The sequence below is a fragment of the Nasonia vitripennis genome, chromosome 4, assembly GCF_009193385.2.
Source record: "Nasonia vitripennis strain AsymCx chromosome 4, Nvit_psr_1.1, whole genome shotgun sequence".
NCBI lineage: Eukaryota > Metazoa > Arthropoda > Insecta > Hymenoptera > Pteromalidae > Nasonia > Nasonia vitripennis.
This window is the reverse complement of record NC_045760.1, coordinates 3606812-3625270: the sequence shown is the minus strand read 5'-3', so window position 1 is coordinate 3625270 and position 18459 is coordinate 3606812. Positions and strand designations below refer to the sequence as shown.

The 18459-nt window shown below is 47.9% G+C and overlaps 1 protein-coding gene across 4 annotated transcripts in view; it reads left to right on the top strand.

Moving 5' to 3' along the window:
• Positions 1–18459, top strand: part of LOC100119000 (POU domain, class 2, transcription factor 2) — a 101304-nt gene that overhangs the window by 5522 nt on the left and 77323 nt on the right. For all 4 annotated transcript variants that reach the window (XM_032598926.1, XM_032598927.1, XM_008213133.4 and 1 more), the window contains exon 2: positions 18032–18064. In XM_032598926.1, the coding sequence (XP_032454817.1) occupies positions 18032–18064 (33 nt within the window). The remainder of the gene's footprint in view (positions 1–18031; positions 18065–18459) is intronic.

Below are 18459 nucleotides of genomic sequence, written 5' to 3'. Positions count from 1 at the left end.
GTACTACTCTAGCGGGCCGACCGATATTCCAGTTGTTTCGCACCGGCGAGAAGAGCATTCGCGCTCGTAAAAAGCGAAACGCACCTCTCGATCGATTTCCTGCTTGGGATCGCGGAAACGCTTTTTCGCGCGCTCGCGAGTTTACTGGCGTCTAAGAACTCATTGAGAGCGCGCGCGAATAATTTCACCGTGTCGCTGCCACTGCTACTCTTGATATTCAAATGAAAAAGAAGTACCGGACGGAAACTGCGCATAGGCGTGGAGGAATCGAATTACAAGCTTTGCGAGAACGAGCAAGTCTCGTGTTTTTCTTGTATGAATAAAAATTAAGTTCTCCGACTGTTCCTCTGTTATATAAATGCGTGATGTGAAATGCGCTATATAATAGGCCTTTGCGTGTTTTTTGTTGTTGCTGCGAGCGAGCGATTCATTAGAAAAATGTGATAGTTTTGCATCGCACGCGAATATAATCCGCGTCTGATTCACAGCGCCTTATAGGAGATAAAGCCCTATTTTTCAAATATCGACAGATCGAGTGCCTGCGATGACGAAATGTGAATCACACTCCTGAAAATAAAAACGCTCCCGCGATGCTGTTTCGGCTTGCTTTACCTATATATTATACACCCGAGCGGACTGACTCGCGTCGCGCTTTATCTGCTCGCAATCGCGCATATATGCACACGTCACTCAAAAAACCAAGGCTTGGCTCGCTCGGCCAGAGATAAAGGTCGCTAGCTCTCTGCGAGCTCGCGCGAGCGCGAAGACGCGACCGGAAACGCTGTGTGTTATATATCGAGGTGTCGAGGCAGTCCTCTCGCTCTCTCTTCATATGCCTATACATAATGCCCGTTGCGTGTCCGATGCACTTCTCGTAACGGTCAAGGGACGCGTGGTGCGAATTTCGGCGACAATACGTTATATCGCGCACAGGAAGAGGGTTAGGGTTGCGTGTATTATTATATACAGCCATGTGTGAGAGAGAGAGAGAGGGGGGGGGGGAGAGACGAAGAGTGTTGATACCGCGCGGGCGATTCATTATCGCGACAAGAGTGGCGTGTGTCATTCGGCAAATAGTACATGTGTAAAGGAGTGTGTGGTCATATTTAGTCGGCGTTTGCTGCTGATCGACGCACGTAGTCACACTCGACTCGGAAGAGTTGACAAGTTGTTGTTGTGTTCAGCGGATAGTGACAGAGAAAGAGTTGCATATGTGTGTTTGGATGCGCGGCGCTGCCTTTTTTCGAGATCGCAATCGACGCTTTTGTACACGTGCGCGCAGTGATTGGTGTTTGTTGTGCGCCGGTTCCGTGTAATATGATGTTCGTCGCCGCTGCTGCTGCAGGTATTTGACATCAATAAAACATCGTCTTTTGTTAGAAACGCGTTGCATCGTTGAGAACGGAAATTTTTCGATCGTCGCGTTGACTCTACGATTTTTTTATTGTTTCTCCGTATACACACAAAAGTGACTTAACGCCGTAAAATAACGTTACAACCCATTGTTGTCTCTCTCGTCGACGTTGTAAAAGTCGAGTCGCACTTTGTCCGCGCCGAGCGAAAAAACGTTAATCTCCATTTAAATACCGACTCATTATTCAAATACCTATACACGTAGGGGATGTACGCGTTGAGACACGCTTCGTCGTGACTAACTCGGCCAATACGCTATCTCCGCTGACCAGTGCTGAAATCCCACGTAAAACCGTGAATCTGCTCTCTCGCGCACATCAAACGACTTGTCATTCGGGCCACATATAGACGGCCGATAAAAACCAGACTTTATCAATCTCTCTCGCGCGATAGGCTTATAAATTGTTATTAAACGATTTTTTTTCATCGCTCTCGCGCTCGCGCATCGGGCGTCTTATAGTTATTAAATAATAATACAGAGATCGCCGCTGGAGATAAGATTATATAGCCAGCCGAGTGAGAGCACTTTACATACACGATACTCCCGCGTGATTACGCCGTTACTACGAATTCGACGCCGTTTGAAATAGAAAGAGCGCGAAAAGCCCGATGCGTAGGAGGCGCGCACGTGTGTACGATCGAGCTTTAGATTAGCGCCTCGCGATATTATACACTCGTCAATAACAATATCGAATCGATCACGGCTTCGGTGACTAATTATTGTCGTAGAGCGAGAGGGAGAGCGTTTAATCGTCCGAAGCGGAAGTGCAGCTACTATTTTCTTCTGACGCAATCGATCGACTTCGATTATATAGCCGCGCGAGAGTTCGGGAGGGCCGAGACACAACCTGTTTTGGCCCTCGAGCTCCTCTCTCAATTATAGGTATACACAATGCCGACGTCGAGCGAACGAGATCAGCCGCACGCGCTAGCTCGGCTTTCTATAGTTTTTTTGTTGCTTCTACGCGTAGGTGCGCGTCTCTCTCTCTGATGAAAGATCGGTTTCTTACGCGCGCGCGATGGAAAAAAAGGGGTCGGCGGGATTTTTTTGCTCCAATGCATTTTTCGTGTCTCATGGAAATATTCGGGCTTCTTGCGCAACGTATGGCATAGAATAGAAATTCGGAGGCTAGAAAAAAAAATTAGAGAGTATATCGATTGGTCATCGATCCCCGCGTGTTTACATAATTCGCTTTTATGTCCGTATACGAGAGTTACCATTTCTTCGAAATAAAAAGTTGGTGCTGTAGAGAAACTTTTGTCGCGGACAGGCAACCTTCGTTAAAAAGCAATGCGTCCCCTTGTCAAAGTCATAAAACGGAGAGCGGACTTGACACGGCGTCGAGGATAAGCAGGGCCAAGGACGATAAGAAAATCGCGGCGGAATCGGAAATGAGAAAAGAAGAGGAGGAGGGGGGGGGTAGGAAGGAACGTGTCGTCGCTGTACACACTATATCCAGAGAGATAGAGAGAAAGAACAGCGTGCATCCCTACACACGTAGGTAAAGCCGACGGATAAATCTCACCTTGGATAGGTCAGGCTGCGGCCCGGGAAAGGATTTCCAATAAGGAATTGAGGAGCTAGCGCTCCAGGGGAGTCACGTGGCTTCTTTCTTCTCTCCTCTTCGCTTATCTCTCTCTCTCTCTCTCCACTATGGTTCGACGCCTTCTTCTTTCTCTCTTGTGTCTCGCGAGCGCGGCTCCTTCGATCAGGTAGCCAGCAGCAGCAGGAGGAGGTGGAGGTATAGGCGTCGCACAACCCTTTCGTCCTTCGGCCAGCACCTATATACACGTTATTCCGCTTTGTTCTCTCTCTCTCTCTCTCTCTCTCTCTCTCTCTCTCTCTCTCTCTATCTTTTTTATTCGCTCGTATACGATCCTGCTGCGCGATTTTCGTGAATTATAAGCTTGCTGCCTCGGAGTTTTTAATAAGCTGCTTGCTTTGCCTCTCGGCGATGTACTACCGTTGTGCGGTAGTGTAAAATAAAAATAAAAATGTATTCAAGGGACGCGCGATTCGGAAGCAATTAACCTCCTGCTTCCTCTCTCGCATTCTCTCTCTCTCTCTCTCTCGATCTACATCTAACCACTGCGCGCTCACGTGTCTTCCGAATAACGAGGGTCTCTCTCACACATACGTATACCTGCGCGAGCCCGTGTATCGCCGACAAATCACCACACGCGACACGCGACCGACTTTCCGTCCACAGCCGCGTCTATACACAGGTATACCTATACTCGAAAAGTTCCGAGAGAGAAGGGTTGTCGCGCGCGGGATAGCGGGGGCCACGCGCCCAAGCGTTACGCCCCTGACTCTGATCCTTATCGCTTCTTTTCACCTTTCATTTTGCCGAGCGCTCGCACGCTGCCGCTTCTTCTTTCATCCACCTGTTTATAAACGACGCGATAGGCTTCTCTGTATACGTGTAATACCGCGGGAGGTGGTTTGCGCGCGCGCGTTTTTCTCTTCTTCGAGTGTATTTGGACTTTTTGAAAATATCGTTACGTGTAGCAGTCATCGATGGGTATAATCTAATGAGATTTCTCCTGGGATACGGGTTACACGCGGCGAGCGGGATTAGAGTGATGATGCTGCAGGCCGTTTAAAAATACATCTAGACTTTAATTCTCAGCCGCGAGCCGCCGCCGCACTACTGCTCGCTCTCTCAGCGGGATATCAATGTTTACACCTATTTTCGCTCCTCTTATTTTCGTCTGGCCGCGATGCCTCTTTTATTCATTTTTTTCTGCTAATTTATGGACTGATGATGCTCGTGTGTGCGCGAACGATACGACGTACTCGCGGCGGCGGTGCATCAATAACTTTGTAAAATGCGCGTACGCGATTATATTGCTTAATCCGCGTCTCACCGCGTCGCGGTATAAACAAACATCTCCCTCTCTCTCTCTCTCTCTCTCTTTTTCTGCGGCGAATTATCGACAATCTCGATCAAACAGAGATACCGACTCGGCTTTTTTCCACTTTTGTATTATACGTGACTTTTGTCATTGGCTCTGGGATATAATTACATAGGAAACAGTTTTCCCCGCGGTTTCTCTCACCTCGTGTAACGCACAAGATCCAACGAACAAAATGTTCTTTTTTTCAGATACGACAGACGAAAAAAAACGCGCTTATTCATTAACCAAGCATAACAAACGGTATAATCGTTTTTCGTGCACGAAGAATAATTAACCTCGGCGTAATAACGCACAATTAGAACGAGTTTGCACAACGCAGAGAGATTCTCCCGGAATAATCACCGCTCGATCCAATGGCATCACGCACTACGATCGAGGTGTACGCAAAACAGCGCCGCGTATACATACAGCGATTCCCGTTAAATAGGCAACACGTATTCCTTTCGGATTCGAGTGTAATCGTCTGCGCGGAATATAACGCGTGTATGTGTACAACAACAACACGGAGAGAAACTCTCCGCTGCTTGCCGGTGTATTAGTGTGGGAAAAATCCGACGGCCTTGGTACATCGGAAAGGAAATGCTCGTCTCATAATAAAACCTATAATGGCACATACGCGCGGCTATGTAGGTACGTTAATGCAGTGACTAGTCGCTAACGACACGTAGCTCGCGCTTGGTCATCCACTAACGCGCTGCTGTATACGAGCTAGCGAGTGTGTCCGTCGCCTCTTCGTTCCACTGCACGGATTTCGTTAGATATATGTGCCGTGAGACGCAAAGAGAGGGGTTATCCTTCGCGCGCTTTCGGCGCGCTCGTGACGCGATTTATGCGTAAATGATGTACTTTGTATTCGATATATGCCGCGCGCTCTCGGCAGTAGCTCAGCTCTCTTCTTTTAACCGTTCGCTTTATGGCTTTCATTCGCTCTTCCGTGCTTTGTTTATGGAAAATTCGTGCGCTCGAAATAAGCCTATCCAAGTGTACGCGTTAAGGAAAACCACTGTATTCTCGCGCGTTGTCGTCTATAAAAAGACACCTAATTACCCCCTCGCGCGCACGTCCGCGTATCATATAACGATGCTCAATTTCGCGACGACGCATAAACCTCGTCGCAGAGAGCTCGGCGCAGCAATCCATCTCGCTCTCGGGATTAGCATGGCCGCGCGCTTTCCAAATACGGCGCGCGTCGTCTCTCTCGCTCACCTGCTGCACTCGTCCGACAATGCAATGAATATGGTAATTTCCATCATTTATCCGGTTCGCGGCGCGCGCGAGAGAAAGAGCATTCGATCCACGTTGCAACGTCGGTCCTTGAAACGAGATTCACTTGGCGCTGCTGCTGCAGGAGGCGATTGTGCGCGAAGAGAGAGACAGCTACCTGTAACGCGGTAGTATATGTATAAGGTGCGCGCACTGTGTGGCACGTAAATTACTCTTTCGGGGAAAGCGATTTTCGGAATTTTTCGACGCATGTAAGAGGTTGAAAAACGAACGTCGTGCAAATATTACAGCTGCACGCGCAAAAAATAGGCGCATCTCTCGAGAGCTCGTGATTCACTGACTATGAAAACACACAAACGCGATAAGACCCTGAATGTGAAATCCGTGTTTTCTACGAACGTCGATACTATTTTTTTCAATTCGTTTCTAATCAGCCGCGCCGCGAGCGACTTATCTCTCGCCGAGATCCTGGAATCAGTCACGCTGTCGAAATTTATCATTACACGCTCGAAGGAAGAATTTCCTACTACAGCTCGCAGTAGGCTATGCGTCTTCTCTTTCTCTCTCTCTCCCGAGCGTGAATCAGTGAATGAAAGGTACATACACTTTTGTACTACGGCGCCTACTCAGCTCGTTACTCGCGAGTGTAGTACAAGACAGGAAGAGGATGATTCCGGCGAACGGGAATGCACCGAGGACACCTGCTTTGCTGAAGTTCGCAGAGAGGGCCCTGAAAAAAAGCGGAGAATCGCTGACGCGCGGGTGATGCTGCAGTCCTCGGGATTCCGAGAGGATCATTGCGAAAGTCGGCGAGAGAGAGAGAGAGAGAGAGAGAGAGAGCGCGGTGATTTACGAGGAAAATGAGAATCTCCGCGGATCGGCTTATTATGTCACGGCTGCGTTTATATATCGCTGAATGGAAATGAGCGTAATGCGCAGTCGTGAGCGCGCTCGCGCTTTGAAGTGAAAATCTGATCGAAAACGAGATCGGAGTATAATATGACCTTCCACGACTCATCGGTGAAAACAAAGGGAGAAGCCCTCGATCGAAGGTGCCGACGAGAGAAAGATCTCCCATTCATTCTTTCCCGTGAGAACGTCGTGTACACACGCGCGTATCCTTGAGCGCACGCATCGAGATCGAGAGTGTCATCCTCGCGCGAGTATTTCCTCTCTCGAGTGTGTATAGTCAGACCAGCGCATCTCCTCGTAACGAGTTCATTTTCCTATACGCGGTAACGCGAGTGCGCGGCGGTTTCTTTAATTAGACCTTCGTGCGTGGCAATAAAAACGCGCTGCCCTCGTTCGCGAGAGACTCTCCGCGCGTTCAAGTGCACGCGTTATGCGCTGCACCGCATAGGGCTGTGAATCACCGCTTCGCGACGCCGTTTCCTTGTTATTTCAATATAAAATGCATGTAAATACACAGCGCGTGTGCAAGATGAATTACCCGCGAGTATATCTCTTTCCGTTTTCATCTCGCCGCCGACGAGTATTTTTAGTGAGAATCTCTCGCGGGACGGTGCGTGCGCTGTTTGCGATGAGCTTTACGAGATTCCCGGTGTGCACATTATGCGAGTCTTTTTCTGTTTTTCCAAGGAAATGCTTTGTGCGCCGATTGATCGTCCGCGATGGAAAAACCGACGGCTGAGGTTGCCGCTTTGCATTTCCCTCGCAACTTTCGATTGCATCTTATACAGCAACGATAATCCGCAGCCTGTCGACGAGAGATCTGCTTACGGCCTTTGATAAATGAGTCTCTCTTCTCTCGCAATATCTGCTGTACCGCGCAGCGGGAAAATCGACGAAAAAAAAAACAAGCAGCCCAGGCTGAAGATTTGCATAGGGGCATATGGCTTGCGCGCGACGGCCTTGCTCTCTGCATGACGTGCGAAACGAGCCGCTCGCGGTTTAAGAACCGCAATGACTGTCTGGAAAGGATAGACTAGGCCCCTGCAACGGTCATCGTGCGCGAGGACGACCCGCACACACACACACACATGCGTACTCTCTTTTTCTCGCCGCCCTTCTTCTTCTTCTTCTTCTTCGCGAATTATACTTGACCGAGCGCCCTTTTTTTCTTTTCATTTCAGCCCCGGCCGAAATTATCTCTCGCGCGAGCTGCGACCATTTACATAACGGAGGCCAACTGGCACGACGACTGCCACTTTCTTTTCAGAGGGACAATTTGCCGCCGCGCTTTTGTTTGTTTCCTCTCCTCGACTTTGCGGCTACTTGTGTGTGCTCGCGCACACGCCTCTGATGGCTGTAATTATGTCACGCTTGCCAGGAGACAGAGTTGCTTTTTGGATACAATATAGACACAGGCACACACGATATTATAATGTGCACACGCACATAGCGTAGCTATATCGGGTTTTTAATTATCAACTATGCTCGCCTGGGTAAATAATAAGCGGACGACAGGTTGCGAGCGAGCGTGTGGCCGAGAGCTTATTTGGAACGTGAAGTATGGAAATCTAGTCCAAAGTGTGGCGGGAGTTTGTGATTATAGAAAGCGTTAGGGAGAAAGGACAGTCCAAAGCAATTTTGTTCTATGACTCGTGCTATTATGAAAATCTTTGCTAAGATGCTCTTTTGTCGTCGTTGCGCAAGAGCCGCTAAAAAATCCGAGCTTCTCGTGAATCAGCCTACTTTTTCTCGCACACGTACGCGCGCGCGCACACGATCCTCTCGCGCATTATCTTCGCCTGTGTAAAGATAATGCCGAGTATACACAGCGACACACGAGCATCTCTAATGCACACCGCGACGCGTGCCGAACTGCTCGTAATAGGTGTTTTAAGCGTCCTTTATTGCAAAATTTTTTATTTTATTTTTTAACTAGTAAAAGAAAAGGGTATAATAGGCAGCGTTTCCGAACGTTCGAGTATTTTTAGCCGGTATCAGAATGGAGGAATTCCTGAGATTACAAAGTAGATTATCATAACAGAATGCATAACAGGAATTGAAACCGTAGAACTCGAAACCGTAGACAATTTCCACGAAGATTATGTTTTTACTTGCTAGACTCTCGGTAAACATTTTTTTTAAACATAGCACGTTTATACCCCTCGATTTTTATTCACAACGTTGATGGCCTGGAAGAGATTCGTTAGTTTTTGCTCGGCAAATAAGGCGTACAAAATTCCGCCATATATAAGGCGAAGGTTGATCTTGTGCGAATAAGACGCAATGACGCTGCGATCGTGCGAGACTGTGAAAGTTGCAGGGCCCATCCGCGGAGGAGCAAAATGAAAATGCCGAGATCGAATGACGTCAAAGAGCTTGTTGGACTCTCAGTTGTATATTAGCGAGGTATATCGATTCGAACTTTTGTATTGTTAAAATTATTAATCAGACGCACGGCACATCGATCATCGGACATAATTGGTTCGCGTCTCTCTCTCTTTCGAAGAGTTTGAAGCTAGAAGCATTATGCAATGTTTGCACTGCACAAATAATCGTTTTTTAAAAATATACCCACGGACGCGACGCGTTACGTAATTAATGTTATAATTTAACTTGACATATCGCCTTGTAATATAACCCTCGACGGCGTTGTATTCGCTACGTTGCGGATAATTTCAATTTAAGTACACGATATTCAAGGCCAATTAAAACTGTACATTGATCGTATAACACAAAGTCTTAATCATCATGCAAAGCAGCGGCGGACATACAACCTATCGTTAAAAGCCTATAAAAAAAATGTTCTGTACAAAATATTCCCGCATTTGTTCTCGATTATACATACACACGCACTCGTACATATACGAAAACGTGTACGAAATTCCCGAGCGCGCGTGGAGTGGCGACCCTTCAACAGCCGCGTTAAATTAATCGTGAAAGCTGTTATTACGAATACGTTGGCATGAAAACGCGCGCGCTTCGTTTTTACATAATTAAGCAGCACTCTGTGCGCTTTTAATATCGAACAAAACGCGAGGACTTCAGAAAAGCGCAGGGGAGTGAAAAGGAGCGAGTATTTTTTTCTCTTTCTCTCTCTCTCTCTCTCTCTCTCTCTCTCTCTCTCTCTCTCGGGACGCGGCGAAGGTGAGCGCATCCGATACAAGCATACACGTATAGAACCAAGTCGCCCTCTCTCTCTCTCTCACTCTCTCTCTAAGACGTTACATATATAATTAAGGCCAGACTGGTCTTAATGTAATTTTAATAACTGGATAAATAAACATAAGCGTAAGCACGAAGGCGTAATTTGAATCCGGATGTGCCGCACGATGAGCGGTTTTGATAAAAGCCCGGCCGCCGCATGCATATACGCACGCGTGTATAGGCATATACATACCACCTCCTCCTTTGCGGAATGCCTGTCTCACTTCCATCCGTCTTCGTTTAATGCGCTCGGGCTCTTGCACTTTTATCGGGACGCGCGAATGAAGGTATGTGCGTGCCGCAGAAATGCTCGCGCGCAGTCAGCTGCGTGAGAGACCGGCGTTATTTCGCCGGCTATGCAAAGTTCGTATACTGTCTACGTGTTTATGTACAAGGGAAGCTCTCGATTATCTCTCTCTCTCTCTCTCTCTCTCTCTCTCTCTCTCTCTCTCTCTCTCTCTTGCTTTTCGCGAAATTGCGTGTATATAGGGATAGTTCGAATGCTACACTTTTTTTTATCAACACGTAATATAACGCTAGCCTCGTAAAGATCGGTGATGGATCGCCGGGTTAATGGAGACGAAAGGAATGCACGATGCAGACCGTATTAATATTCATATTTTCCGCTAATTAACCCGCGGCTGGGCGGGTTTGATGGCTTTATGCTTGGAAGAAAGTTCGAAATAAAGCTTCCAAGCTGTTGTTTGCGCATCAAGCAACCCGTAAACTCAAGATTTTAGTCGAATTATCGCGCCGTCATCGAGGACCTGAATATTCATACCGATATCGCGCGCACAAACGGTCGAACTAATTAAAAAAAAAATTGAAATCGGCGCGTTGCAATTTCCAAAGAAGAGCTAATTAATACATGAATCGTCGGCGTTATTTTATCCTTTTTGCTGGACGACACGAATAGAGCGCGTATAACGAAACAAAAAAAAAAAAAAAGAAAGAAATATGCATAATATTCCGCGAGCGGTGCGTCGGAAACACGATCTCGGCCGCGATTTGTGCGTGCGCGCGCGACGCGAAAGTGCGTAAGCTTGCATATTATAATATTTTAGCCGACGTTTCTGCAAGGCTGCACAACTCCCCTCTACGAGCTGCTTCTCGCACTTAGCACGATTTATAAATCACCGTGTCTTCCACTTTTTTTCCTCCTGCTGCTGCTGGCGAATGCAATTTCTCGCGAATGTATATGTACGCGAGCGCCCTCTATTTATGTGCTCGGCCGAGAACGATTTCGCGCTACAATGGGACGCGCAACTCTCGAGTTCCGGGTTAAACAAATATAGGCTTGGTCAAAACCATGTCACGTACTTCCCCGAACTCTCGCTGTATACGCCTCGTTACACTTATTTGTGAGCCGCGCGCGCGCGCGCGATTCCCTTGACTTCCTCTCGCTCTCGCATGTGAATGTGTGTGCTTTTTGTCGATCGCCGTGTATGAGCGATTTCGATTATGCTCGAACTCGTTTTAATGAAAATTCGGAACTGTATACGATGTATAAATCAATGCGCTAATACGCGCATATAATTCATGCAAACCGTAAGAAAGTTAATTATCAAAAGGCGATAAACTTCTTGCTCTCGTCATAATTACGTAAAATACGTTCTCGGGTTTATGTAAGAAAACATAAAACCTCCGCAGCGGCGGCAGGCCTGACCTTTTAAAATACGATACAGCGTAGGAAAAAATTTTGCACATTCGCGAGTTTATAAAATCCCGTCCTTCTCTCCCATTACCTTACACTGTGCGAATAGAGATGAATCTGCAGTAGTCGCGTAAGCGGCCCCCTCGGCTCTTCTCTTTTTTTTGTTTCATATATAATAACGAGAGACGAGAGCGCGCGGAGAGTAACATTATCCGGTGTGTTTCCGGCGAATCTCGGGAATCATTTCCGCGCATGCAAATATGCGATTCGCGCGCCAGTGTGTATGCGCGTATCGAGTTATGCTTCCGGCGCGATCTTTCCTGCGATAGTATTGAAGACTCTGTTGGTTTTTTCAGCGCAGCGGCTCACGCGCGCGCGCGCACACACACACACATACACAGGCGTGCGCTAATGGTAATTGCTATCATAAATTTGCTCGCGCCGCTGCGGTCACGTGATCCGCTCGCGTTATTAATACTAATAATGCGCAGAGGTATTATACGATGGGGGCCGCGTTTTTGCGTTTAAAAAAGCAGTGCGCGCCTCAAAAAGGGCGCATAGTTTTGTAGCGTAAACGGATTTCGAGAGGGGGAGCAGCGGGTTAAACGATCCGTTGAATGGGCCTTTTCCCTTATTCTTAGCGGAAAGGTTGTACTCGCGCGAAATCTCTGGAAGACCGTCGAATTCAAGGTGTGGACAATTAGAAAAAAACAAGCTTTTCAACGCTCTCGTAGTTCGCGCGATAAGCCGGTCCATTAATAGGCGAAGGAGGCCACGTGGCGCGGCGTAATAGAAGCATTAGTAACATTTTCCGGCTCGTTAATCCTCGTCTGAAAAATGCACGATGTTTGCTTTACAACGTGCCATTAAACTTATTGAACTCTCCGCGCTCGACGGAGATCATAATCGGCCAATTATGCTAATTAAAGAACACAGAGCAAGAGATAGAGAGAGAGAGAGAACAGAACGGCGCTATACACACCGATTATCCAGTGGCGCAGCGGTAGCTCCGCTTTGTTTTGCCGTCGTCGATAATTCGCACGAGCCGCTTGTGTGTGTTGGCACTTGTATATTGCGAGCGAGAAAAACGAGATTTATCGCGGATCACCGACTAAACGCTTATTTAAATCGCGCGCGAGCTGCTATTGAGTATAGAGCTGTTTCTAATAATTCCAGCTGGATTTGAATAGGCCGCTGATTGGGACTTTTGTAGCCGGAGATAATGCCGCGGATTAATGGCATCGCGGCATTCCATCTAAGTGACTGAATTTCCGATTCGACGACGATATCGGGCTGATTTATCGTAATTTATCGCGGCCGGGAGAAGATCGATTGATAATTCCTCATTGCTACAGCGGATGTAATGTTTCCCGTGTTTGCTCGAACTCGATAGTGCGAAAGTTTGACGAATACATCTGGCCACACACTGTATACAGTTCCAACAAAGAAACATCCAAATGTGGAAATAGGAGCACATCACTCACTGTCACGCGGTAGTAATACGAATAAGGAAAATTACGCTGCATATAATAAGCACGGGGAGCACTTTTCGCTTGCACATCGCCAGACCATCAGAGGGGAAGGGTTGGACTCTATCAGACAAACCATTACGGTTACGGGAAACTCGTTGGGGTCCGGCTCACATATTTAAATCTTCGGGGAAGGGTCCAGGAAAATTTATCGCTGCGAACAAAGCCTCCTATTGTGTTCCTCGTGCCGGGGTGCATATTTGTCCTTCGTGGAAACGATTTGTCCTCGCGTATACACGGATCTCGAGCAGTTTTCGACATCGCGAACGGCGAAATCCGTTTGTAAATTAAGCATGCAACGAGAAGCCGGCTTCACACTTTTTTTACAGATCTCCCGCGAGCGTTACATAAAGAATAAAGCAAGAGACTCGGCGGCGGCAGCGAGTGATTCCGCGCGCTGCTGAATAACTGTCCACTGCTTTGATATGCTCTCTTTTTATGCCAGAAAAAGTAATTCGGTTTGAACGCTGGCTTTCCTAAAGGCGGCGTAATTTATTCCGCTCCGAGTAGCCACAACTGTGTGTGGCAACTCTCAAACGAACTCTCGGCGTTCACCTTCGTTTTCCTACCCGGGCATACGCGCAGAGGTAATTGCTTGTTGACCGACTCCTCCGTTGGATCTATTCAGCTAATTTGCGAGCGGAGACCTTATTGCTCTGACTTTTGTCCCTATACGTTCTCTCCGCGTCTCAAACAGCGTCGGCGACTAAAATTCAAATCCGCTGTAGTTAGCACCTGACGCAACGAAATACTTATCCCGTGTATTATAGTATACATGGCTCAGGGCGGCGAATAACGAAAGTAATTTGCATCGGGCAGGAGATAGCTGTGTGGGTTAATTCGGGCCTCTAGTCGTAACTCGGCGGCAAAAGCGCACGTCCAATTGCGCATTACCGACGGTTAACTGAAAACCCAACGACTCGGCGTAATGCAAACTGCCCGAGTCATTCCGCATGGCTTCTGCTCTCTCTCTCTCTCTCTCTCTCTCTCTCTCTCTCACTCTCTCTACAGCTGCAGTAGCAGCTACCTCTTTGAGGCGCAATTGCGCTCCGCACCGGAGAGCCGAACACAAAGATTTCATTGGGCGGTAGTGCTCCGATTCAATTTTCAAAGTGACTCTGCTCATTGCCTCTCTCCGTTATTTTCGCGTTTAATCGCGCACAGCTGCGCGCACGCGCGTGTGTGTGTGAGTGGCGTGACACAGATTTTCTCCAATGATATCCAGGAGAGATCTTTCCCAACGCGTCATCCCCCGACGATTCTCAGCTCGAAGCGTGAAAACGAAAATATAACCAGAGTCAGTAAAAAAGAACACGCAATATCGACTGGCAATAATCGCGACAAATGCATCTCGCCGAGCCCGCAAAGCCGGTCAATCAAGGTACGCAAGAGCCATTCCCGCGTCAGCAGCAGCAGCAGCAGCCGCGGTCTCCTTTGCCTACGTAACTCTCATTTCGGCCAATTTGGCGTTTTTTTGCCGGGGCGGCAACCGTTGACTTTACTGCCGGGAGAGAGAGAGAGAGAGAGACGGGAGGCTGCTCCCGCGGCGCACTTTCTTTCGCCCATTAGTTATACCTCTCTCGGCCCGACCAATCCTTTCCCCCTCGCGCTCGCGAGTCTTCTCTTTGTCTAGAGCCGACACACGGTGATCCCACACACTCTGCATGAAAGTGAGTCGGTGCGCCGCTCTATACTGCTTCGCCCCGCTGCCACAAGAGAGAGAGAGAGAGAGAGAGAGAGAGAGAGAGAGAGAGAGAGAGAGAGAGATGAGCAGCTTCCGTCGCGCGACTCTCGAGTCAGCGCTATTGTGCAAGTGTATAAGGAAGAGAGGGAAGATGCAAAGCCGAGGAAAGTAGGGAGCGGTGACGGATCGTTACCCGGAGGCAGCGCGCGCGAATCGCCCGTGTAATCATCAATCTTAATGACTCTTTTGACAATTTCGCACACCTCGTGAAATCTTCTTTAATGCGCTTCTATACAACGCATACTGTATACTTACTTTCTAGCCGCTTATTCTACTTCTTCCATAATACGCGCTCGATGTGTAACGAGTATGGTAGCTTTTTTATTTAATTTTTCCGAATAAGCGTTTCGGGATGTAATGTAACGGACTATTGCGAGACGCTGCGAGCTGCCAGTTAGCGGCAAATAACAGCCGGCTACCTGCACGTAGTAATTCAATAGAAAGTTTGCATCCATTCATTATCCGGCGTAATCAAACTTTATTCTCAAAACTTAAACTCTTGTATTACGCAACGTCGAAAAAATTCCTTTCCATAATGGAATTTCCCCTGCTCCCCATAGCACAATCGAACGAAATGATTTTCCTTGAAACGAGAGATTCACTTCGAGAAAGAAAAAGGATATAGCTCGAAATCGAGTCGGGAATAATTCGTTATGCGCCGCTTGGCGTCGAGTCATTGAGACCACCTGAGACCGCGGGGGGAAGAAAGAGAGCTACTCGCGCGCATTATTATACAGCCGTGTGTACACATGATCGAGCGACGCTTGCCGCGGACCATCTTATTAAGCGAAAGTCACTCGCGAGTCTCTGGGATTAATGAATCGTAAATGTCTATGGTATCTTCGGCTCCTGCCGCGCTTTTTTGCCCTCCTTTCAAGACTCACCGCCGCCGCTGCTGCAGCCGACCGCCGCAGCGCGATATCCAATATTCATTGTTTCCATTATGTACACGCGCGCGTGCATGTATGTATGTATAGAGGCAGGGCTTGTCTTCGGCCACTTATCTATGCGCGTAGTCTGCGTGTATGCCTGCAACCGTATTAATATTATACATTTTAGTGCGTAAAAAAATATGTACGATTTTTTTATACTATATACTTATAGTGTGCTTGGTAATCTGCCTGCTGCATCTATTCATGTGAAATTCCTTAACGAGCGGCTTTATGGCTGGAAGTAACGCTGAGACTTCAGAAAATCATAACACCGCATATACGGCCAACATGTCAGCGAGTAAATCATTTTAATGAACATCGAAATGAGTAGACAGTGTGAATACTTTTCTTTGTACGGAAATCGCACTAATGAATTGAATTGTTGGTCGCTAATTAAATTCCGTATACACTTTTTATCTAGAAGCGTCGATTTTTGCATGCACGTATCGATTGCTCCGCGAATGATTAACAGCTCGACGCTCCCGGACCCATACGGCGAGTCAATCGATTAATGCTCTCTCGAGCCGCGTGCATATATATCGCAGCACATTGTTTGTCGTTAATTACGGCGCGTCCGAATCGGCGACGACCTCCCGTCGACAGATTTCACGATCCGCCGGTCCGATTTATTTATTCTCTCTCGAGGGGGGGGGGGAGTCCAGTGCAGTGTGGCTTCGAGATTTGGTGAACTTTATTTTTGCCGCTTGCGAGAGATCGAGATAACGCGGCGAGATACGAGCATTGTGTGTGTGTGTGAGAGAGAGAATGAAATGAGCGGATCGATGACTGGTCAGTGAACTTTGGAACCCGAGTGCGTGTCTTAATTGAATCGAGATCGAGATCGACCTGTCGATGTGTGTCTTTGTATTGTTGTGCAATTTGTCGCTGCGAGAGAAGGAAAATGTATAGGATGTTTGCGCACGAAAGTGTCTTCTCTAATTTGAATATTCATCGCAGCTCCGTTTCGTAACGTTCACTACCCTTTTTACGATCGAGCATAAGCAATACATACCCAATTACAAACAGTTAGCCGCCCCCCCCTCTCTCTCTCTCTCTCTCTCTCTTGGCAATTAACATTCAAGTGAAAAGCGTATACTCGCTATGGTAATAGCGCGCGATTGCTTTTCAGAACACACCTTCGCATGAATAATCGAGGCTCTCGCGCCGCACGCAGAGGATGTGGAAGCAGGTGTCCGTTTCATTCTAATTTATAATTGTCTTTACAGCCGAGATCCTCTCGACGTAAATAACACGCGTGTTTATAATCCCCTCGTCTCTTTTATGCGAACAAATTTGTTCCAAAAAGTAAATCAATTATATACCCGAAAAGCATATTCAAGAAGCTCTTACGCGACGATCAGCTAATTGGTCGCACCGCGAAAGCGAAAGGCTGCGCGTTTAGCCCCCCTGTCCAACTACGCTGCTGCACATGTCCGTAGATGGATGGATTACTCAACGAGCTCACGCCTCGCTAATTGAGATTCAGTCACCCCTCTCCCACACACACACACACGCACACATGTGCGTATACACAAACACAGCTGGTGAAAACAACAACGCAGAGATTCCCATATACACACGCGCGTCTCTTCGATCGTTTAATATTTATTGTTTATCGCCTCTCGCCGGAGTTCCTGTTATTTTTCGCCACTTAAAGCCATCCCGTGTGTGGATTCAGCAGCAGCAGAGGCAGGCCATTAGTGATTCGTGCTGCGATCTCCGGCCGGCCGCTGATTTCGTGGAAAATATTAGAATACACGGCTCGCTGCTGCCGCGATTGCGATCATCGGCCGGATAAAGCATCGGCATTATTCCTCATACACGCGCAGCGGCGGCAACGTTCTCGCACCTCTTCGACAGCTCGAAAACGGAATACCAGATGCCGGCCGTGTGCACGCTTGTATAAACGCGTGTGGGTGTCTCGGGCACACGCGAGCCTCTCGTTATCTCGATCGTCGATCTTTTTCTCTCTCTCTCTCTCTCTCTCTCTCTCTCTCTCTATCTCTGAGACTGAGAGACCCGAAAAAGAAGAAGGCGACGACGAGGAGATATTCTCGGGACGAGAAGCAACTATCGACTCCGGGAAACCGCGCCTTATTTTCAAATTCGTTACATTTCGCTCCGCGCCGAAAGATTATCATATATGCGACGGCGACGAATGCGAATCTTCGAGAGACTTCCGGGGAACGATTTTGCAGCCTTCATGGTTTTACGCAGAAGGACCGTGCGGTAATTGTAACGACGCGTGTGTGAGCGAGAGTTAGAGTAGTAGGGAGAAGAGAAAGAGACAGATGTATTGGGCATCTCACGGAAATCGTCATTCCGGGAACTCGGCTCAGCAAGCAACCCGTACTTATGTAGATGCACATGTATACTGAGCAATTCGAATCGAAATTAGATTTCCAGTTTCGAGCAGACGACGTATATAGCTCTGGGGCTAATGAGAGACGCTCGCAGATCTGTTCTAAAAAGCAATTCCGTTCTCTTTCTGTTACAGATCCCTGCGAGCCGATGACGGACCGACCTTACGGTGAGTACAGAAAATTTTTCAACGCAGCATCGCACACACGGCCTCGTTAACGCGAGCCTAGTAGAAATTCCTAACGAAACTCTCCCGTCCTTCTCTCTTCTCTCGGCGCGAATTTTTCCCGGCTTTTTCCCTCGGCCGCCGCGTAGTTATCATAATCGACGCTGCTGCTCCTCACTGCAGTCTCTACGTGGAGAAGTGTCGCGAATGTCGCGGCAAAAACTCGCTCTCCCCGCGTAGTTTTATACTTGCATGATCTCGGCTCTCTTCGTGAGCAGTAGCGGCGAGGGACATACAGAGAGTGAGGGCATTTTTCAAGACGGCGATATAAAAAGATTAGAGACGTGGAAATTATCCTCTTCTTGTCGCCGCGCGCGTTTTCAAAAGGAGCGCGAGCT